The 23,743-nt window shown below is 44.0% G+C and overlaps 1 protein-coding gene across 1 annotated transcript in view; it reads left to right on the forward strand.

Moving 5' to 3' along the window:
• AGBL3 (AGBL carboxypeptidase 3) overlaps positions 1-23,743 on the forward strand; it is a 204,412-nt gene that overhangs the window by 123,036 nt on the left and 57,633 nt on the right. Inside the window, exons 8-10 of the mRNA XM_073621778.1 lie at positions 1,562-1,727; positions 12,881-13,007; positions 17,851-17,951. Coding sequence (XP_073477879.1) covers positions 1,562-1,727; positions 12,881-13,007; positions 17,851-17,951 — 394 coding nt within the window. The remainder of the gene's footprint in view (positions 1-1,561; positions 1,728-12,880; positions 13,008-17,850; positions 17,952-23,743) is intronic.

Here is a 23,743-nt window from a genome sequence, read left to right on the forward strand (position 1 = left end):
TCTTCCTAATGCAAAACCAGTGTGTATTCAGGTCAACACCCAAGAGTGAGGTAGCTTGCGTACCAAAAAGCCATGACTGCTGCTAGCAGTCTCTCCCATCACAGGGAATTTGGAAGTCTCCCCAAAACTTAAAATCCTCCGGACCAGCCTTTCTGTCTATTGTTACTCAGAATTGTCATTCAGTCTTGTTTATTAAAACAAAGGTTTGTACTTACAAAAACGATGTATCATCATAAGCGGTTGTATCACATGTAAAGCTGCGGTGTCTCTATTCGCTTCTCCCTATTCCCAAAGCGTTCGTCTCACCACCGTCGTGGAAGGCTGGCGTGATGACGTCACCGTCTGAGGCTCCACCCTACACGTTTCATCACGAACAGAATTGACATACTGCACTATGGAAGTTTCTATTTTCTATTTCTGAGTAACAATAGAAAGAACGGCTGGTCTGGAGGATTTTAAGTTTTGGGGAGACTTCCAAATTCCCTGTGCTGGGAGAGACTGCTAGCAGCAGTCATGGCTTTTTGGTAAGCAAGCTACCTCACTCTTGGGCGTTGACCTGAATACACGCTGGTTTTGCATTAGGAAGATTGGTGTCACAGCTTTTGTTTCCTGCAATTCACTTCTTCTCCTGTGGAGGCATATTACCTATGGATTTTCTCATTGATCACTATGGGACATTGCTTTAGTTTTTCCCTTTTTCTTTTTTTTTTCTTCATTTTTGGAATTTTTTTCTTTTTTTTGTTATTTCATTAATTTTCACATTTCCTTTTTCTAATTATTATTGTATGCATCATTGTTTGAGTATTTCATAATTTTATTTATCTTAATTGATATCTTATTTCACATTTTTTAGCGCTGCACTCACAGTGTTGTTTACACTTTTATCTTAAACCGGACTACCTGCTGAAGACGAGGATACCGGGGTTATGGCAACTAGCTGCTGCCATAACAACGATGACCTCCTTCAAAGTACCGACGTATAATGACGGTGGGCGGTCCGGAAGTGGTTAACAACATTGCTCAGAGCTGAAACACTAAAATAAAAATAAACATTGTTTCTTTTTTGTATCTTTCTGTTTCTTCATCTGCAGATCAAAGGAATGAACAAATGTTCCTCTGTTTAAGCCCTTATTAACCCTTAATTTACTCTAATCAGCCTTAATTAACTCCTTATTCTCCTCCATTTAATTATTATTTTCCTGCTTTTTTTTTTGTTCATGTCTATTTTATAAACAATTAAAACTTTTTTTTGTTTGCTTTGTTAGTGAATATTTTTGCACATATATATTAACATATATTTACACATTTCACATTGAAAAAGAGCAAAATTAAAAACAAAAATGTATTTATTTCATTTGTAAATAACTTTTCAATGCTTTGTACCATTGCTGACAGCTGAAGTGAAAACAAAACAGTTGTGGTAGGTATCGGTAATTGGTATCGGCGAGTACTAAAAAAAAGTATCAGTACTTGTACTCATTGTAAAAAAAATGGTATAGTTGCATCCCTAATTATGACCTCTGTAATATATCTGACTTACTCTGTTCTGTTCTTTCTATAGAGTGATGGAAGAGCGGGAGATACTGCTGTACTGCGACCTGCATGGACACAGCAGGAAGCAGAACGTTTTCATGTACGGGTGTAAAGGCAGAGGAGTCCAAAATGGTGGCAGACGTCTGTCTGAGCGCTTGTTTCCCTTTATCCTCAGCAAGAATTCTCCTGACAAGGTAACTCCTAAATTAAATCCTCAAATTGTGCTCAGAGGGAGAACTGCAAGTGGAAGATGCACACAAATGTTGTTACCCTTGTGCAGTTTCTACACACATTTAAGGGGGAAATGTCTCAAAACTGGAGCAGGCAGAGTGGAAGGTTTACTAAATCTTGTGCACACAGAATCTGGTGCAGATGTGCATAGTAACCAATCAGCTTCTAATTTCAGTTTGTTCAATTTGACAACAAAACCTAGAAGCTGATTGGTTACTATGCACAGCTGCACCAGATTCTGTGTGCACTAGTTTTAGTAAATCTCCTCCAGAATCTGGAGCAGCTGTGCATGGCAACCAATCAGCTTCTAGGTTAAGCTTGTTGATTTAGCCCCCGTTCACATCGGCACGATTTGACAGGTCAAATCGTATGTCAAATCGGAGCCTGTTGCCGGGAATAGGAGCGTCCCTACCGGGGCAAAGCCGACTTTGCGGCACTGTGCCGATTTCCAAAAGTAGTTCCTGGCACTACTTTTGGCATGAACCCGCACAGATGTCTTTCAAGTCGCCCCCAAAGTCTGACTGAAATGCGGCTTTAAAATGGTGCGAGTTCAGATGAACTCGCACCATTTCAAAGCCATGTTCAGTGTGAACGAGGCTTAAAGTGATTCCAAAGGCAGAATGTTTTTTTATCTTAATGCATTCTATGCAGTGTGCAGCAGCCTCCCTGAGCCCCATCTTGATCCACAAGTGCCTCGGCTGTGAGGGACTCTCCTTCTTGATTGGCTGAGACACAGGAGCGGCATCATTGGCTCCCGCTGCTGTCAATCAAAGTCAGTTAGCCAATCCAGGACGGAGAAGAGGGGTGGGGCCAAACCACAGCTCTGTGTCTAAATGGACACACGGAGCTGTGGCTCAGCTCAGGTGCCCCCATAGCAAGCTGCTTGCTGTGGGGGCACTCGACAGGAGGAAGGTGCCAAGAGAGCCGGCGAGGGACCCGAGAAGAGGTGGATGTGGGCTGCTCTGTGCACCGAGCAGGTAAGTATAACATGTTTATTATTTTTAAAGAAAAAAAAACAGATTTAGGCCCCTTTCACACTGGGGCGGTAGGGGGCATCGGCGGTAAAACAGCGCTATTTTTAGCGCTGTTTTACCGCGGTATTCGGCCGCTAGCGGTGCGGTTTTAACCCCCCGCTGGCGGCTGAAAAAGGGTTAAAACCACTCGTATAGCGCGGCTATAGCCGCGGTATTGCCGCGGTATAGCCGCGCTGTCCCACTGATTTCAATGGGCAGGAGCGGTGAATACACCGCTCCTTCACCGCTCCAAAGATGCGGCTGACAGGAGATTTTTTCTTCTCCTGCCAGCGCACCGCTTCAGTGTGAAAGCCCTCAGGCTTTCACACTGAACAAACAGCGGAGGCTGTTTTGGGGCGGTTTGCAGGCGGTATTTTTAGCGCAATAACGCCTGCAAACCGCCCCAGTGTGAAAGGGGCCTTAGTATCACTTTAAGCTTTGAAAATTACAAATAGAAGTGGATTGGTTGCCATGCTCAGCTTCTCCAGATTCCGGCCTCTTCAGTTTTAAAAAGTTTCTCTTTTAAAGGAGTTGTAAAGGCAGAAGGTTTTTTATCTTAATGCATTAAAACATAAAAAAAAACCTTCTGTGTGTAGCAGCCTCCCCAGCACCCCCTAATTACTTACCTGAGCCCCATCTCTCTCCAGCAATGTCCACGAGTATCTTAGCCATCTGGGTCTCTCCTTCCGATTGGCTGAGACACAGCAGCGGCGCCGTTGGCTCCCACGGCTGTCAATCAAAGTGGCGGGGCCAGGTCGGGGGGGCTGTGTCTGAATGGACACAGGGAGTTGTGACTGGGCTCGGGTGCCCCCATAGCAAGCTGCTGGCTGTGGGGCACTCGACAGGAGGGAGGGGCCTGGAGCAGCGAAGAGGGACCCGAGAAGAGGAGGATCTGGGCTGCTCTGTGAACAACCAACTGCAAAGAGCAGGTAAGTATAACATATTTGTTATTTTATTTTTTTTTAAACAAGACTACAATCACTTTAAGGTTTTGTGACCCTCTCTTTTTAGGCATGGTGCTAGATACAGAAATACTGAAGCAGATCTAGTACCATTACAGCCTCATTCTGGCCGTTCATCCACCAGTTACCTGGTTGGAGGGTGGACCTGCCTTGGGTGGGGAGGAGCAATGAATGCTACAGGCTGTGTTGATTCTGATGTGGAATCAAGCAGCAAAGCAAGGAAGGAGACTGTAATAAACCAGCCTGGCACTTGGTTGTAATTGGCAAGTAGTTACCATCTGCAATCTGTAGGTCATTTCTCTCAGATACAACTCTCTGTGTTGTGAAAACATCAGTCCACATTGCAACAGTCAACTAGTAGTGTGCAGCTGTGCCCATCCCTAGTTTGGTGACTGCACTGTCACTGACAGCTGCAAGTTTTCTGACTAAAGATTGGGAACAAGTTAGCGTGATTCCTAATGATGTGGTCGCGAGGTCACAGTATATTTACGAACAGTTTGTAAAATCCATAATTTTTGCATTTGTCTGTGAATGTCTGTAACAGACTTTCATGGACAGATGAAAAAATTAAGAATTTTACAAACTGTTTGTAAATTTACTGACAACCCTTGTGGTCACTGTAAGTTTGTTTACAGGCAACAAACTTCTCCATGCTGCATGTGGCATTGTGCCTCCCAGTGTGTGTGTGTGTGTCTGTGTCTGTGTGCACAATAATTGCTTATTATCTGTAAAATAACCAAAAAAAATATTTTTCACTGATCTGACAGTACAGGACATAGGCTTCTTTAAGTCATTACATCTGGGTTATACGTAGCTACCATCAGGTGATTTGACGCTGTCAAAAATGGATAGCTGCTGGCTGGGACATCTTCCCATATTACCCCACCCACTATCAGCCAGTCTCAGTATTTTGCTAGTGTCCTTTAGTGATGCATGTCTTCTTTCTACTTATCTTCTTCTGTGGAGATTTTCTCTCTCTGGATGATTCTATTTTCAAGATGGTTTTCTATCAACTGGCTGCCCCATGGCCACTGTGGCTCTTCATCCAGCTTCCAAATCAATTGAATCCCTCACATGCCTGAGGACCTTACCCAGACCCCACCTGATTGAAGACATGGGCTGGCCTATAATGTTGCTTTGCACTGGATCCTGCTGTGGGCACCCCTTTGGCACATAGCGCAGTATGTTAGGTTAGCTACAGGGTGCATTACAGGTCCAGAGCTATGGTCTGGCTGATGCAGAGCCCAGTCTCTGAAGACCCCTGCATGGGTATACCCATTTGTGGAGCGCAAAGCCAGGAAACGATTAATCCCCATGTACCTGCCACTGAGTGGTGAGTACAGAGCAGAAGCCCTTTGGAAATGCAGCCCAGGGTGCCCATTAAAGTTTACCTTTGGGGTATGGGTACCGCTGTCTACCCTTATGATGGTGCAGTAAAGGATCCAGGATGACAGATGTTATTGTTTTAAAATTTTCTCCATTGTAACCCTTGGTGCACATCTAATGTGGCACTATTGCATCTGGGCCCGCCCCCGAGTGGCACTTTAGTTTGCACAAACGGCGCTACTGTGCATGCACGTATGTGTACTCCTCTGGTCTTCTGAGGTGCCAGATCAGGCTGATACACCTGCTACAAACATTTCTCCAAAGAAAAAGGAGACTATAACTGTTCTCATTGAAGCTGTGCTCTCATTTTTTTTAGTGTTGGATTAGGTCCTCAAAAATATCCAGCATAGGGGCTATAAAATTTCGTACACTAGCTAAGACCTTCCTGGTCCATGCGCTCATCGAGTCTGTCCTGTATGGAGACTGGCCTCACCCAGAGAAGATTTTTCTCATCCAAAATGTTTCACCCAAAAATATCCTATTGAGGGAAGTTTCTTTAGGAAATGGGGAATTCCTGGTTAATCCAGCCATTTCTTACTTTAACAAGGCCCTCCATGACCCCTTGGAGGACAATCCTGTGTTCAAAAACCCAGTAGATAAATTGTTAGAGGTCCTTCTTCCCCAAAAGAAATAGACTTGCATCTCCATCAGTAAGTCTTCTACTCCAGAGGTTAGGAAGCGTTTTGTTCATTCCTCTTGGTCTTCCAATGCTAAATCTAAGAAAGGAACATATTTCTGACCTTCCAAACCAGCCAAGGTTGGCTCCAAGACCTTTTTACCATAATGGGGCACCTCCACTTCTCAGAGTGCGGGGCATCTGTTGTCCTTCTTATCCCAGGACATTTCAGGTGCTGTTACGTACCTGGTTGGAGGCCCAAATGCCGAGAGGGCTCCCCTTGCGGCTGAGTGCAGTACAGCCCTGAAGTTGGGTACAGAGGGTGTAGTGCCCAGAGAAGCACAGGTTGCCAGATGGATTCCAGAGAGAAGAGCTGATGGGCACCTGAAGGACACCGGGTAGTACTGGAAACAGCTGGGCTAAAGTCTACAAGAATCCTCGGTAATACTTGGCAAGGTGTGCACATGGAACAGTAGTGAAAGCCAGGCCAGGGGTCAAACACAGTAGATCCGGCAAGAGGAGGAGGCAGGTTGCAGAAACGGGGACAAGCCAAAGGTCTGGTATCAGGAAGCAGGCAGGAACAGGTAAATGTAGCAAAGTCCGTTATACAAGCTGGAATCAGGTACAGGGGAAGACAAGTCGGTAAAGCAAGCCAGGGGATCAAACCAGGAGAGCAGATCGGACAGGTCAGGAACAAGCCGGGTCACAACAGGAATCCAAACAGTAATTTGCACAGAGGCTCAGGAACACAGGAAGACTGACAAACCAGCAACTGCAGACACTAGCAGACTTCCTTATATAGGCCCATGTGACCTGCTGGTAGAGATACTGGGTCCTAGAGCCCTTCTCCTGCCAGAGATGCTGGGTCCTAAAGTCCTTCTTCTGCCATAAGTGCTGGTAGAGATGCTGGGTCCTAGAGCCCTTCTCCTGCTGTTGGTGCCAGTTCTCCTACGGCCATTTCCCTGACAGTGCCCCCCCCCCAAGGGGCAGCCTCCAGATGCCCCCACAGCCAATGCTTCGGGATGTCTGCTGTGAAAGTCCTGCACAAGTCTAGGAGCATGCACATTGTTTGCAGGCTCCCAGGAATTGTATTCGGGAGGGTACCCCCGCCATTTGATTAGATACTGGACTTGCCTACCCCTCCTCCGGCAATCCATAATGGCTTCAACCTCAAATTCTGTTTCCCCTTCTACCAAGACTGGAGGTGGAGGTGGCTCTTCTCTTCCAGAGAAGGGACTGGGTACAGCTGGTTTAAGCAGGGAGATGTGGAACACTGGATAGATCTTGTAAGTATTGGGTAGTGCCAGCTCGAAAGCCAGCGGATTTATCTCTCTTTTGATTTCAAAGGGACCGATGAATTTGGGTCCAAGCTTCCGGGAGGGACATGAGAGCTTGAGGTTTACTGAAGAAAGCCATACCTTGTCCCCAATCTTAAAGACAGGATTCCCTCTTCTTCTTTTATCATGGAACTTTTTATAGTCCTCTTGGGCTTTTCACATGGCCTCCTGAAGCAACTTGTAGTTGGATTGAATGAACCTTAATCGATCCTGGACAGCGGGAGCAGATGTTTCAGGTATAGTATTTGGAAGGAAGGAGGGATGGAATCCATAGTTCGCCCAGAAAGGGGACTGATTGATTGCTGCATGTAAAGAGTTATTATATGCAAACTCAGCACAGGGAAGAAGGGAGATCCAGTCATCCTGCGAACAAGTACAGAAACATTGAAGGTACTGTTCTAAGGTCTGGTTAGTCCTGTCTGTTTGACCATTGCTCTGACGGTGGTAAGCTGAGGAAACACACATTTCTATTGATAGAGACTTGCAGAGATCCCTCCAGAACTTGGAGGTGAACTGTACCCCTCTATCGGAGACAATACTATCCGGTAATCCACGTAATGTGACAATCGCTTTAATGAACATGTTTGCTGTGTCCGAAGTGGAGGGTGTGCCAATCATCGGAAGGAAGTGTGCCATACCACCACCATGATGGTGGTGCATCCCCCAGAGGGGGGCAGGTCTACTATAAAGTCCATGGATATTTCTTTCCAGGGTTGTTCAGGAATGGGTAATGACATCAAAAGTCCCCATGGCTTGGAATTGGAACACTTGTTGCGCTGGCAAATGGTGCAAGAGTTCACATACTTTCTGCAGTCCTGTCTTAGGCTGGCCCACCATAATGAGCGCTGAACAAGTTCAGTGGTTCTTCGTATCCCAAAATGCCCTGCAAGTTTATAGTCATGTGAAATTTTTAGAACTTGGAGTCTGATTGGCTGGGGAACAACAATTTTATCCTGGTGCCACAGAAATCCATCTTGGTTTCTCAGTGAGGACACTTCTGATCCAGAGCACTGGGTTGAGGCTTGCTTGATTAAGGTCTTTAAGTCAGGTTGGATAAGCAAAAAATTCTGGGTGGATAGGATCGTACTTGGCTCTGTCATTTCAGGGGTGTCCAGAAACATTCGGGAGAGTGCATCTGCCTTCCCATTCTTGGAACCTGGCCGATATGTAAGATGGAAATTGAACCTGGAGAAGAACAGAGCCCAGCAGGCTTGTCGGAGTCTTAAACGTTTGGCTGTCCTGAGGTACTCCAGGTTCTTATGGTCTGTAAAAATCATAATGGGATGAGCGGCACCCTCCAATAAGTACCTCCATTCTTCTAAGGCAGATTTAATGGCCAGAAGTTCTCTATCTCCCACATCTTTATTTCTCTTTGGTGGTCTCATTTTTCGAGAGAAAAAGGCTACGGGGTGAAGAAGAGCCTTAGGTCCCTGCCGTTGGGACAGGATTGCCCCTGTAGCTACTTCAGAGGCATCCACTTCCAACACATAAGGCAGGGTTGGATCTGGGTGCTGTAGGATTGGTGCGGAAGTGAACGGCTTCTTTAATTTGTCAAAGGCTGTCTGGGCTTCTGGAGACCACTGGAACTGGACCTTCTGGTGGGTCAGCTGAGTGATGGGTGCTATGGTGGTGGAGAAATCCTTCACAAACCTCCTGTAGAAGTTGGAGAACCCCACAAAGTGCTGAACACCTTTCTTGTCCGAAGGAGCTGGCCAGTCTAGTATTACTTCCACCTTCTTTGGGTCCATTGCAATTCCTTCTGTGGTGATGATGAGACCCAGGAATTGAATAGATGAGTTTTCAAAATCACATTTGTCTGCCTTGACATATAGTCCATGTTTTCTCAAGGTTGAGAGGACCTTTTTTACGTGAATTCGATGAAGCTCCAAAGAGGCAGAAAAGATGAGGATATTATCGAGGTATACGATTACAAAGTAATCAAGGAATTCTCGAAAAATGTTGTTCACTAGATGCTGGAACGTGGCTGGGGCGTTGCATAACCCGAATGGCATCACAAGGTATTTGAAGTGGCCGAACCGCATCCGAAATGCTGTTTTCCACTCATCACCCTGGCGTATGCGGACAAGGTTATAAGCGCCCCTCACATCCAATTTAGTGAAACTCTGGGCAGTTCGGAACCTTTGAAAGAGTTCAGGAAGGAGAGGGAGTGGGTATCTGTTCTTTACAGTGATCTAATTGATTTCTTTGTAGTCTACACACGGCCGCAACGTGCCATCCTTCTTCTCCACAAAGAATATACCCGCCCCAGCAGGAGAAGAAGAGGGTCGGATAAACCCCTTTTCAAGGTTCTCGTGAATATATACTCGTAGGGTCTCGAGCTCGTTTTCAGATAGGGGGAAGATTCGTCCAAACGGGATCTCGGCCCCCGGGAGCAGTTCAATAGGACAGTCATAAGGCCGGTGAGGTGGGGGGACATCGGCCTTTTTCTTGTCGAAAATGTCTATAAACTCATGATAAGCTGGAGGAACAAGCTGGAGATTACTGAGAGCAGGTTGCCCCGCCAGACAGCTAACAGGCTTACTGGAGCTGGGAGTAAAGCAATGCTGCAGGCAATATGCTGAAGAAAGAGAGATTTCCTTCTTGGCCCAGTTATGTGCCTGCAGCCATGGAATTCCCAGGATGATGGGAAACATGGGGGAACATAGGACATCAAAGCAGACAAATTCTTGATGGCCAGTATCTGTAGTAGTGAAGATGGGCATGGTTTCCTGGATGACAAGTCCAGAAGTGGGCTGGGAACCATCGGCCAAAAAAACCTCAAGTCTTTGCTTTTTTTCACAGAGGGGCACACCAAGTTTTTTAGCTAGAAATAAGTCCATAAAACAGCTACATGCCCCGGATTCAATGATTGCTTGTAGCCGGATCTCCCTTTCTGCCACTTGTAAGGAGATGGGAAGAACAAGGTAAGAATGGCAAGATCCAGAGACTTGGAGATATGTGGAACTTGGTGGGTAGACCTTACTAGGTCTTATGGGGCAGCTGCGTAAAAAATGTCTGGCCCCTCCGCAGTACAGGCAGAGATTGGCCTGCTGGCGGCGTTGTCTCTCCTCAAGAGTAAGGGAGGAATGGGCCAGGCCAACTTGCTTTGGTTCCCTTTCCGGGATTGCAGGGCAAACAGATGTGGGTGCAACAGCAGGAGAAAACTTGGGTAGCATCCGTGTAGGCTAGAAGGATTGAGCACGTTCCGACCGCCGCTCCCGCAGGCGCCTGTCAAGCTGAATGGCTAGGTGAATAAGTCCATCAAGAGTGTCGGGAATAGCAACTCAAGCCAGTTCATCCTTAAAGTGGATGTAAACCCGAAAAAATGTATTTATTTATTTATTTTTATATCATACTGTAGAGATAAGATTTTCTATCATTTGAGCCCAGTCTTGCCACACAGAGTTAACCCATCTCTGAGCAATCCTCTTTTATTGTTCAGTGAGAAAAATCTTGACAAACTGAGAAAAACTTTGTCAAATACTCCCCATTGCTGTGAGTGACAGCCTAAGACACATGCAGTATTTTTTAATTCCCTCCCCCACTCCTTTCTTCAGTAGCTCTGCAAGGATTGGCTGTTCCACACCTCAGCATGATTTGGCATGCTGAAGTCATGCGGTTACTTTCCTGTCTTTTCACTGGATGTTAGAGATCATAGCAGAAGTTCAGTGTTAGAAATACACAGGGGAGTGTAGAGGTGGGCGGGGAGTCTACTGACATCACGACTCCACCCATCGAGCTCCAGACAACAGACCCACCCACAGAATCTGCAGTTTTTCGGCTCTCATAACAGACAGAGGGGAGACATTTGACAGGTAAAGATACATGCAGGAGGCATGCATATCCTTATAGATAACCCCTATGGCAGTAGTTTAGAAAGGATGACATTGGGTTTACATCCACTTTAAGGATCTCAGACAGTCCTTGGCGGTACTGGAACCTCAGTGCTGCCTCATTCCAGCTTGTGTCGGAGGACCATCTGCGGAAATCCACGGTATAATCTTCCACTGGGCGTTTTCCTTGCCGTAGAGCATCTAAGGCAGATTCAGCGGAGGCCGCGCGCTGGGGGTCATCATACAACAGAGTCATGGCCTCAAAGAAAGTGTCCATAGTATTCAAAGCAGAGTCTTTTTGTTCCAGCAGGTTATGAGCCCAGGCTGGGGGTTCCTCAGATAATAACGAAATGGTAAATCCTACTTTCACAAACTCAAAAGCAAAAGTTCTAGGTTGGAGGGCCGGGTACAGTAGGCAGGCATTCTTGAAGGTCCTGAACTTTTTCCGATCACCAGAGAATCGTTCGGGTGTAGGTACCCGTGGTTCAGGAGGAGGTAATACTTGGCAAGGTGTGCACATGGAACAGTAGTGAAAGCCAGGCCAGGGGTCAAACACAGTAGATCCGGCAAGAGGAAGAGGCAGGTTGCAGAAACGGGGACAAGCCAAAGGTCTGGTATCAGGAAGCAGGCAGGAACAGGTAACTGTAGCAAAATCCGTTATACAAGCCGGGAACAGGTACAGGAGAAGACAAGTCGGTAAAGCAAGCCAGGGGGTCAAACCAGGAGAGCAGATCGGACAGGTCAGGAACAAGCCAGGTCACAACAGGAATCCAAACAGTAATTTGCACAGAGGCTCAGGAACACAGGAAGACTGACAAACCAGCAACTGCAGACACTAACAGACTTCCTTACAGTATATAGGCCCATGTGACCTGCTGGTAGAGATACTGGGTCCTAGAGCCCTTCTCCTGCCAGAGATGCTGGGTCCTAAAGTCCTTCTCCTGCCATAAGTGCTGGTAGAGATGCTGGGTCCTAGAGCCCTTCTCCTGCTGTTGGTGCCAGTTCTCCTACGGCCATTTCCCTGACAGGTGCCTAGGTTCAGTGTCCTTTACAGGAAGCTTCCAAAACTGAATAGAAGAGTTCTACCCTTTCTGGATCCAATCAACATTCTAATACTCCGGGCGATTCAGTAGCCTCTTTAACGCTGTGTATATATATATATATATATACAGTGCTGTGAAAAAGTATTTACCCCTTACTGATTTTTTAGTAAGTAAATCCAAGATGCAGTTTTTAAATTATTTAATTTATCAAGGGAAAAAAGCTGTTCAAACCTGCCTGGCCCAGGCAGATTAACCACAATTTTTTGGAAAGCTGAGTTAAATTTCACCTGCCACACCCAGCCCTGATTACTGCCAGACCTGGCAGTAGATGATCTGAGTCATTTAGCCTCGGTTCACACCAGAGGCGGCACAACTTGCAGGTCGCCTCTCCGAGGCGACCTGCACACGACTGCCCGGGCGACTTGCAAAACGACTTCTGTATAGAAGTCTATGCAAGTCGCCCCAAGTCGCCCCCAAAGTCGTACAGGAACCTTTTTCTAAGTCGGAGCGACTTGCGTCGCTCCCCTTAGAACGGTTCCATAGCACAGAACGGGAGGCGACTTGTCAGGCGACTAGGTCGCCTGACAAGTCGTCCCTGTGTGAACCGAGCCTTAAGTGTGACAAATATGCAAAACAAAAATCAGAAATGGGGCAAATACTTTTTCATAGCATTGTGTATATAAAACAGTGTTTATGTCTCGATGTCAGTGTGTATCCTGTGTTATGTACGTGGTGTATTTTTCCATGCTCCATTTTTTGCTGTTCTTTGTGGGGTCATTTGGAAGACATTAAAAATTGGCCTCTAATGCTTTATGCGCACAAGTGGGCAAAAATCACTTTCCCTGGTTTTTTTTTTAGTTTCCTCCCTCTGCTGTACTCTGTCCTGTAACCTGGCATGGCACAGGTCCTTACAATACCCTATTCAGTTCTCTTTTTCAGGCTGTAAGTTTAAAGTGCAGCGAAACAAGGAGGGGACAGGACGGGTGGTGATGTGGAAGATGGGCATCCAGAACAGTTACACCCTGGAGGCCACTTTCTGTGGATCAACACTGGGTAAGAACACTTGACTGTCATATGCAAATACAACTTTTTAAATAAACCAATCAAGAAAGGGCAGTTGTGGGAATGTTCACGCTCACAAAATTGCCTCAGTGATGCCGGTCAGGGATAGCTTTTTTGCCATTATCTGTATTCTCTCCCTGTGTAAATGACATTTCTCTTCTCAAAGTCAGCTACAAATGGTTGGATTGTGCATGTAACCCAGGGTGGCAGGGTCTGCAAGTGGGAACACAAATATGATTGCTCAGCTGAGTCTTATGTGTGTTGCTATGATGATGAGAGAGGTACCATTTACCTCATACATGAACAATAGCTAAAGTTCTTTAACTGTTGCTTACCTCCTGCAGGCTTGGGGTTGTCACACAGTCTGGTTGGGCAAGAGTAGCAGACCAAAAGGTCCAATTAGCTTGTTCAGTTTGAAATTTGCATTTGCGGGTACATTGGCATTGTGTCTTCTATATCACTCGAGAAGAAGTTTGGTACAGTTAATGATGGCAAAGGTAAAGGTGCCTGCATTTCGTTAATATTGACAGTTTAGGCAGATTTGAATAAATACTGTAAGCTACAATAGTGAACTTGCTAAAATGTTTCAGAAGCAGCATCACGTAAGAGATACACACTCCTTTGCACTAAACCTTCCTGTTTCCTAATAATGCTTAAAAGGGTTAAAGGTTAACTTTGGTTAGCTAAAAAAAATGTCCTTTTGGTAGTGCCACATGCTCCTCAATATAGTAAAGGTCTAATGCTTGCTTGGTCTGGGGGGTATAACCGAGAGAAATACTTTGCTTTTTCCTCACTCCTCCAGAAGCCAGCTCTGCTTTACTCCCACTACAGCCCCATAATATGGGCAGGCCCTCGGTGTCCTCACGTACAAAGCATGATGATGGCGAGCAGACCAGTGAAAAGGAAAAGCTTCAGGGGCTGGTTGTCCAACAGGAAGAAAGCCTGCAGGAGTGAGGAATAAGGTAAGTGATTCTATCTACTACATGCCCCAAAGACCAAACGAGCATTAGACCCTTCCTATATAGAGGGGAAGGCTACCAACAGGAAACTTTTCAGGTTTAAAAAACTTTGTGGACTATAGTGTCACTGCATAGGAATGTTCAGCTCATATCCAAACAGATGCCGGGGATTCCATACTTCATATAGCAGACAGCACATAACCTTATGCTGCTGCAGAATGAACATCCACAACACTATAAATCAAAGTGCTGTGAAAATGCAGATGAGCTAACTAAATGTTTATAAGGTGGTAGAGTATTAACATGAGCTGCTGTCAAGATCCAGGAGAGAAGACTAAAAGACTTATAAGTTGGTGAACCAGTAGGATGAGATGCTATAAGGAAGCAGAGAGAAAACCAAAGTTGGTGAACCAATAAGACAAGTTACTGTCAAGATGCAGAGAGAAAATGAAAGACTTATAACCTAGTGAACCAATACGGAGAGATGCTGCAAGGATAAAAGGAGTGAAAACTAATTTTTTATATATTTAAAGCGGGAGTCCGGCGACCAATCTTTTTTTTTTTTTTTTTTTTTAGGTCATTGAGACACTTTGCTAATCCCAAAATAATACTCACAGTTTGGGTATAATATTTCCGCCTCTGTCTGTCTTCGTACTGAAGAATAACTTAAAAAATGCGATGCTGGCTGTTTCCATCTTGCTTGTGGGCATGTGAAGCCCACAAGCATTGATTTCCTGGATGCGGTGAATGCTGTTCATTGGGAAGCCTGACACTAAGCTCCCAGGAGACAGTGCAGCGCCGGGGAAAGGCAATAAACACGCCTACTCCCATGGGAGGAGAGACAGGAAGTGCCACAATAAAGTACAATATAAAGGTAATTACAGCGATAAAAAAAATTTTCGTGCGGCATTTGAACATCTATGCCATTAACTGAAGGGGGTAAGATTAAGTTAAAAATGTGAGTGGAACCCCGCTTTAAGGATGAATAGGATTAAGTCCTGTCATGATGCAGGAGAAAAAACTAAAGGCTTAAAAATTAATGGATCAATAGGACAAGGTGCTGTCTGGTAACAGGAGTAAAAACTAAAGGCTTACAAGTTAGTGGCGCAATATGATGAGCTTCTGTCAGGATGCAGGAGAGAGAACTGAAGGCTTGTAAGTTAGTGGACCAATAGGATGAGATCCTGTCAAGATGCAGGAGAGAAAACTAAAGGTTTATAAGGTAATGGATCAATAGGAAGGCTCTGGATATAAAAAGTCTACACACCCCTGTTAAAATATCAGGTTTCTGTGATGTAAAAAAATGAGACAAAGATAAATAATTTCAGAACTTTTTCCACCTTTTAATGTGACCTATAAACTGTACAACTTAGTTGAACAACAAACTGAAATCTTTTAGGTGGAGGGAAGTAAAAATAAAAAACTAAAATAATATGGTTGCATAAGTGTGCACACCCTTAAACTAATACTTTGTTGAAGCATCTTTTGATTTTTATTACAGCACTCAGTATTTTTGGGTATGCGTCTATCAGCATCACACATCTTGACTTGGCAATATTTGCCCACTCTTCTTTGCAAAAACACTCCAAATCTGTCAGATTGCGAGGGCATCTCCTGTGCACAGCCCTCTTCAGATCACCACACAGATTTTCAATCAGATTCAGGTCTGGGTTCTGGCTGGGCCATTCCAAAACTTGAATCTTCTTCTGGTGAAGCCATTCCTTTGTTGATTTGAATGTATGCTTTGGGTCGTTGTCATGCTGAAAGATGAAGTTCCTCTTTATGTTCAGCTTTCTAGCAGAAGCCTTAAGGTTTTGTGCCAATATTGACTGGTATTTGGAACTGTTCATAATTCCCTCTACCTTGACTAAGGTCCCTGTTACAGCTGAAGAAAAACAGCCCCAAAGCATGATGCTGCCACCACCATGCTTTACTGTGGGTGTTGTGTTCTTTTGGTGATGTGCAATGTTGTTTTTGCGCCAAACATATCTTTTGGAATTATGGCCAAAAAGTTCAACCTTAGTTTCATCAGACCATAGCATGCTTTTGGGAGACTTCAGATGTGTTTTTGCAAAATTTAGCCGGGATTGGATGTTTTCCTTTGTAAGAAATGGCTTCCGTCTTGCCACTCTCCCCCATAGCCCAAACATATGAAGAATTGTTGTTGTATGTACCACACAGCCAGTACTTGCCAGATATTCCTGCAGCTCCTTTAATGTTGCTGTAGGCCTCTTGGGAATCTCCCAGACCAGTTTTCTTCCCTTTTCATCAATTTTGGAGGAACGTCCAGTTCTTGCTAATGTCACTGTTGTGCCAAATTTTCTGAACTTGATGATAACTATCTTCACTGTGTTCCATGGTATATATAATGCCTTGGAAACATTGTTGTACCCTTCTCCTGACTGTTACCTAATAACAACGATATCCCTCTGATGCTTTGGAAGCTCTCTGTGGACCATGGCTTTTGCTGTAGGATGCGACTAAGTAAATGTCAGGAAAGACCTACTAGAACAGCTGAACTTTATTTGGGGTTAATAAGAGGCACCTTAAATGATGGCAGGTGTGTACTGACTCCTATTTAACATGAGTTTGAATGTGATTGCTTAATTCTGAACGCAGCTACATCACTAGGTATAAGAGGGTGTGCACACTTATGCAACCACATGTTGTGGGGATGCTTTTCCTCAGCAGGGACAGGGAAGCTGGTCAGATTTGATGGGAAGATGGATGGAGCCAAATACAGGGCAATTTTAGAAGAAAACCTGTTAGAGTCTGCAAAATACTCGAGACTGGGGTGGAAGTTCACCTTCCAGCAGGACAACAACCCTAAACATACAGCCAGAGCTACAATGGAATGGTTTAGATGAAAGCATATTCATATGTTAGAATGGCCCAGTCAAAGTCCAGACCTAAATCCAATTGAGAATCTGTGGCAAGACTTGAAAAATGCTGTTCACAGATGCTCTCCATCCAATCTGACAGAGCTTGAGCTATTTTGCAAAGAACGGGCAAAAATGTCACTCTCTAGATGTGTAAAGCTGGTAGAGACATCCCCAAAAAGACTTGCAGCTGTAATTGCAGAGAAGGGTGGTTCTACAAAGTATCGACTCAGGGGGGCTGAATAGAAATGCACACCACACTTTTCAGATATTTATTTGTAAAAAAAAAATTTAAAACAATTTATCATTTTCCTTCCACATTTCAATTATGTGCCACTTTGTGTTGGTCTATCACATAAAATCCCAATAAAATGCATTTACGTTTTTGTTTGTAACATGACAAAATGTGGAAAATTTGAATACTTTTTTAAGGCACTGTAATGCCCCGTACACACGGTCGGACTTTGTTCGGACATTCCGACAACGAAATTCTAGGATTTTTTCCGACGGATGTTGGCTCAAACTTGTCTTGCATACACTCAGTCACACAAAGTTGTTGGAAAATCCGATCGTTCTAAACGTGGTGACGTAAAACACGTACGTCGGGACTATAAACGGGGCAGTAGCCAATTGCTTTCATCTCTTTATTTATTCTGAGCATGCGTGGCACTTTGTCCGTCGTATTTGTGTACACACGATCGGAATTTCCGACAACGGATTTTGTTGTCGGAAAATTTTATATCCTGCTCTCAAACTTTGTGTGTCGGAAAATCCGATGGAAAATGTGTGATGGAGCCTACACACGGTCAGAATTTCTGACAACAAGGTCCTATCGCACATTTTCCATCGGAAAATCCGACCGTGTGTACAGGGCATAACATCAATTTAGCCAGTTTAGAGCAAAATGAGGTTCCTTTAACAAAGCTGTGCTGCCTCTTTAAATAGAAATGGGGGTTTTATATACTAATACCTTAACTTTCTTTCTCCGATTTTTAGGCAACAGACGTGGAACTCATTTCAGCACTAAGGACCTGGAGTGTTTGGGCCAGCACTTCTGTGATGCTTTATTAGATTACTGCGACCCGGACCGCGCTAAGGCAAGTCCTTCGTCACATGGCTACCCGCAGGATGTAGAAGCGGGTCAGCGGTGTCTGACGCAGAGAATACGTTGATATATTGGTTTCCCGAGTCAAATTAATTCACTGACATGGCCTGACTTTAGAAAGAATCACAGCATTTCCCTCTGAGCCCAGAGGTTTTTTGAGCGGTTCTGGTGTCTGGAGGTTAGTGGCTCCACTTTCCAGAGGAAATCATGCTGTGATTGCCAGTAACTGATCCAGCCCAGGGGGATGTGCAGGTGTTACAGGTTCAGCAGACCTACATCACATTTAATCATATATGAAATTATAGTGCGTGGCGCCATCTGACTTTTGTTCATGTGTTGTACGTACAACTAATTCCTGCTTTATATTCTGCTGTGCAGTGTAATGTGACAAAGCATGGCTTACAGTAAACTTGTGACTACTGTATGCCATGTGTCTGAAATATTCTCATGTCCAGCAATGTGCAAGAAGCATTTAAAGGCCATGTAAACCCTAACAATTACCTTTTCTTATTTTAACCCTTTTTGCCTGCTCTTATACCATTGAATGTGTTTTGTTATTCATTTGATCATTTAAAAAATACTTGTTGATCCTGCCCGTAATTTTGTGAGCTTCGTGTGCTCTCTGCATGCACTGATTGCTGTTAGCTGCATTGCTTTCTGAGAACCATGGGACCATTCCCCTCTGTTATGGACATTAATAGAGGGGCAGCAGTCTGTAGTCCTTCCTGTTTCTGTTTTTCTAATACAGTACGGTAAGTGAGTGTTGTCACCCTAAGACAGGAAGTGTGTTTACTGACAGGATCACCAGGTGAAAATAGAAAAAAAATGCAGGCATAAATTCTAAGTTGCAACATGTTACACTTTTGTTGTAACTACGGTAAGAGGCTGAGAGCACTGCTCCCAGCTACATTCCTCCTCCGCTATAAGCTCATGGTCACTTCAGTGACCATAAATGTATAACAGAAATTTTCAGCAGACTCTGCTGAACAAAACAATAGCTCGGATTAGCGGCTAACAAGCCGCTGATCAGAGCTATTCTCCTGAAATGCTAGCCGCCCATCCCACTGATACTGCGGCCACCACCTCTCTACCTGTCACCCATTGTTCCTCCACTCTGCACTACCTAAAATGCCTGCACTGCCCCACCCCACACTGTCCCCTGCCTTCACCACCAATTTTCACCCCCCAGCTTCAGCCTGTGCGGCACTTCCTCGAACTTGAATGTGTAGCGTTTGGAAAGGCGGCATCACTACAAGTCGTGTCAACACGTGCTGCAGGCGCGAAGCATCGCGGCCGCAGCATTTAAACACCCCCGTCCGCTGCCTATTGCAGCTTATGAGGAGTGGTTGGCAGGCAGAAAAACGCAGCTCAACTGCGCATTTTTGTTTCCCCCCAACTGCAAGTGTAAACTAGGCCCAAGGCTTCATTCACGCGGGACATACTACAGCAAGGCCATGTTGCACAGGGATACACAGGTGTTCTGTGTATCCCTATGCAGGCTGTACCATTGATGTCAATTAGGACACAGCAGATGCATGGGAATTTACAGGTGTTCCCTGCATTCCTGTGCAGGCAGTCCCATTTATATCAATTGGGATGCACATGGACACAGCCACTGTTCCCAACTTGACATCCATGTGGGCGCATGTCACTGAACTCACACTGTCTGCATTTGGGGCCATGCACCTACACCCACACAGATGTCAGACCTGTCTTTGCAGCCGCTGTGTCCCAATTGACATGAATAGGATTGCCTTCAAGTATGCACAGAGCATCTGTGCCTCCCCGTGCAGGTAAACACGGCCTTCCATTGGCATACTCCATGTAAACAAGGCCTTAGTAGAAATTTAGCAAGATTTTTGTAGGTTATACTGTGTTTATGTGTGCAGATGTGGATTTTAGATTTTCTTTTAGTGAAAATAGTGACTTGATAAACATTTGCGCAAATATTGCATGGCCTTAAAAATTAGAACACATTTTTTTTTTCTACAGGTCATGTGCTTTCAGAAAATATATGGTTTGGAAGGTTTTTACAAACTCTGAAAGCTATAAGGAAAAATGAAAACCTCCAGATTTTAAGAGAAATTTGTTTTTTTAAATTTTTTCATACGTTCTATTTTCACAATTTCGCAAAAAAGGCGCATTTTCAAAATGTACTAATATTTGTTATTTATTAAATCAATACAGGTTAAGCTTTTATATTTAGTAGGAATTTAGCAGGAATTTTGTAAAAATTGCTGTGTCTGAATCTGCTAGAAATGATTTAAGTGTATTTTTAGCGAAAATATTGTTTTGATAAACATTTGCACAAATACAATGCCTTGAAAAAGTATTCACACCCCTTGACATTTTCCACATTTTGTCATGTTACAACCGAAAACGTAAATGTATTTTATTGGGATTTTATGTACTAGACCAACACAAAGTGGCACAAAATTGTGAAGTGGAAGGAAAATGATAAATAGCTTTCAAAATGGTTTACAAATAAATATCTGAAAAGAGTGGCGTGCATTTGTATTCAGCTCCCTTTACTCTGATATCCCTAACTAAAATCTAGTGGAACCAATTGCTTTCAGAAGTCACCTAATAAATAGAGTCCACCTGTGTGTAATTTAACCTTGGTATAAATACAGCTGTTCTGTGAAGCTCTCAGAGGTTTGTTAAAGAACCTTAGTGAACAAACCACATCATGAAGGCCAAGTAACACACCAGGCAGGTCAGGGATAAAGTTTTGGAGAAGTTTAAAGCAGGGTTAGGTTATTAAAAAATATCCCAATCTTTGAAAAATTCACGGAGCACTGTTCAATCCATCATCTGAAAATGGAAAGAGTATTACACAACTGCAAACCTACTAAGACATTGCCGTCCACTTAAACTGACAGGCTGGGCAAGGAGAGAATTAATCAAAGAAGAAAGACCCTAAACATACAGCCAGAGCTACAATGCAGTGGTTTAGATCAAAGCATATTCATGTGTTAGAATGGCCCAGTCCAGACCTAAATCCAATTGAGAATCTGTGGCAAGACTTGAAAATTGCTGTTCAGACGCTCTCCATCCAATCTGACAGAGCTTGAGCTATTTTGCCAAGAAGAATGGGCAAAAATGTCAAGAAAGAGTATGGCACAACTGCAAACCTTCCAAGACAATGCCGTCCACCTAAACTGACAGGCCGTGCAAGGAGGGCATTAATCAAAGAAGCAGCCAAGAGACCCATAGTAACTCGGGAGGAACTGCAGAGATCCACAGTTTAGGTGAGAGAATCTGTCCACAGGACAAGTATTAGTCGTGCACGCCACAAATCTAGCCTTTATGGAAGAGTGGCAGGAAGAAAGCCATTGTTGAAAGAAAGCCATAAGCCCCATTTGCAGTTTGCAAAAAGCCATGTGGGGACACAGCAAACATGTGGAAGAAGGTGCTCTGGTCAGATGAGACCAAAATTGAACTTTTTGGCCTAAAAGCAAAAGGCTGTGTGACGGAAAACTAACACTGCATATCACCATAAACACACCATCCCCACCATGAATCATGGTGGTGGCAGCATCATGTTGTGGGGATGCTTTTCTTCAGCAGGGACAGGGAAGCTGGTTAGAGTTGATGGGAAGATGGATGGAGCCAAATACAGGGCAATCTTAGAAGAAAACCTGCAAAAGACTCGAGACTGGGGCAGAAGTTCACCAGCAGGACAATGACCCTAAACATACAGCTAGACCTACAGTGCAGTGATCAAAGCATATTCATGTGTTAGAATGGCCCAGTCCAGACCTAAATCCAATTGAGAATCTTTGGCAAGACTTGAAAATTGCTGTTTAGACACTCTCCATCCAATCTGACAGAGCTTGAGCTATTTTGCAAGGAAGAATGGGCAAAAATGTTACTCTCTAGATGTGCAAAGCTGGTAGAGACCTCCCCAAAAAGACTTGTAGCTGTAATTGCTGTAATTGGGGGCTGAATACAAATGCACACCACACTTCACATATTTATTTGTGAAAATTTTTGAAAACCATTTATCATTTTCATTCTACCTCACAATTATATGCCACTTTGTGTTGGTCTATCACATAAAATCTCAATAAAATACATTTACGTTTTTGGTTGTAACATGACAAAATGTGGAAAATTTCAAGAGGTATGAATACTTTTTCAAGGCACTGTATGATGAGGCCTTAAAAATCAGTAGCGCCTTCTTTTTATTCTACTGGTCATATGCTTTCAGAAAATATGGTTTTAGGGGCTCTTTTACAAACTTTAAAAGCTGTAAGTGAAAAATTAAAACCTCCAGATTTTTAGAGAAATGTTCAATTTTCAACATTTTGCAAAAAAGTGCAATTCAAAATTTACAAATATTTGTTATTTATTAACTTAACACTGGTTTATCTTTTATATTTAGCAGGAATTTTGTAAAATTTGCTGTGTTTTTATCTGCCAATAATGATTTTAGTGTATTTGCAGCAAAAATATTGCTTTGATAAACATTTGCGCAAACATCACAGGGCCTTAAAAATGAGTAGCTCCTTCTTTTTATTCTTATTAGTCATGTGCTTTTGGAAAATATAGGGTTAGAGCCCTTTCACACTGGGCGGTTTGCAGGCGCTATTGTGCTAATAATAGCGCCTGCAAACCGACCCGAAAGTGACGCTGCTTTGTATCCAGTGTGAAAACCCCGAGGGCTTTCACACTGGAGCGGTGCGCTAGCAGGACGGGAAAAAAAGTCCTGCTAGCAGCATCTTCGGAGCGGTGAAGGAGCGGAGTGTATATCGCTCCTTCACCGCTCCTGCCCATTGAAATCAATGGGACAGCGCAGCTATACCGCCGGCAAAGCGCCTCTGCAGAGGTGCTTTGCGGTGGTCTTTAATCCTTTCTTGGCCACTATCGAGGGTTAAAACCGCTCCGCTAGCAGCCGAATACTGACGGTAAAACGCCACTAATAATAGCAGCGTTTTACCACAGACGCCGCCCCAGTGTGAAAGGGCCCTTAGGGGGTCTTTTACAAACTCTGAAAGCTGTAAGTGAAAAATAAAAAAGCAATGGAAAAATTGCAAAAATGGTCTGGCCAGCTAAGTTTAAAAGTGGAGCGCAGGGCCTGGCAGCGAAAAGGTTAAAATGTTTTGCATTGAAATAATACATTTAAAGATGTATTTGTGAAACCAGAGTTGCAGTCATTTTATATATTTTTATTTGCTTGAAGTAAATATTAACTGAATGAGTCTTTAGAAAAAAAAAACAAAACATTACATTACATAACAAGTACATTAAATGCTTCTGGTGATTTCTTTCCTGCATATTCGAGCATATAAGGACAGCCCTAAATATGCATCAAGTTGGTCCACTTGAAGATTACAAAGTGTTCTGCACCTTCTACACCATTTGGCAATTCTGGTACAATCACAAAACACCACATGAAATGCAAGTTGAAGGTATTTTCTTTGCTCCTGGCAGCTGAATTGAGCAGCAGGGTGACAAAGGAAAGGAGAGTACATGCTGCAGGGGAACCAAGCATTACAACAAACCTGTTTTTGTTTTGTTTTGTCATCTATGGGCAAAGCGCAACTTTATTGCAGAACTCCACACAGAATATTAAATGTACAATTAAAATTCAAGCACATGAGCTATCTTACCTAGCAAAGGATTTGTAATTCATTGCACTGGCTTTGAAGATTCGGGGGGGGGGGGGGGGGGGCAGGTCTTGTGGAGGATGCATAGAGACTTTTATGGATGAAGCTCTATTAGTGGTCCCTATGTGATGGTGCCATTGGTGGACCCCCACATTGGCATAAACAGATGTAG

Source organism: Aquarana catesbeiana, linkage group LG03 (assembly GCF_042186555.1).
Source record: "Aquarana catesbeiana isolate 2022-GZ linkage group LG03, ASM4218655v1, whole genome shotgun sequence".
In the NCBI taxonomy this organism is placed as follows: domain Eukaryota; kingdom Metazoa; phylum Chordata; class Amphibia; order Anura; family Ranidae; genus Aquarana; species Aquarana catesbeiana.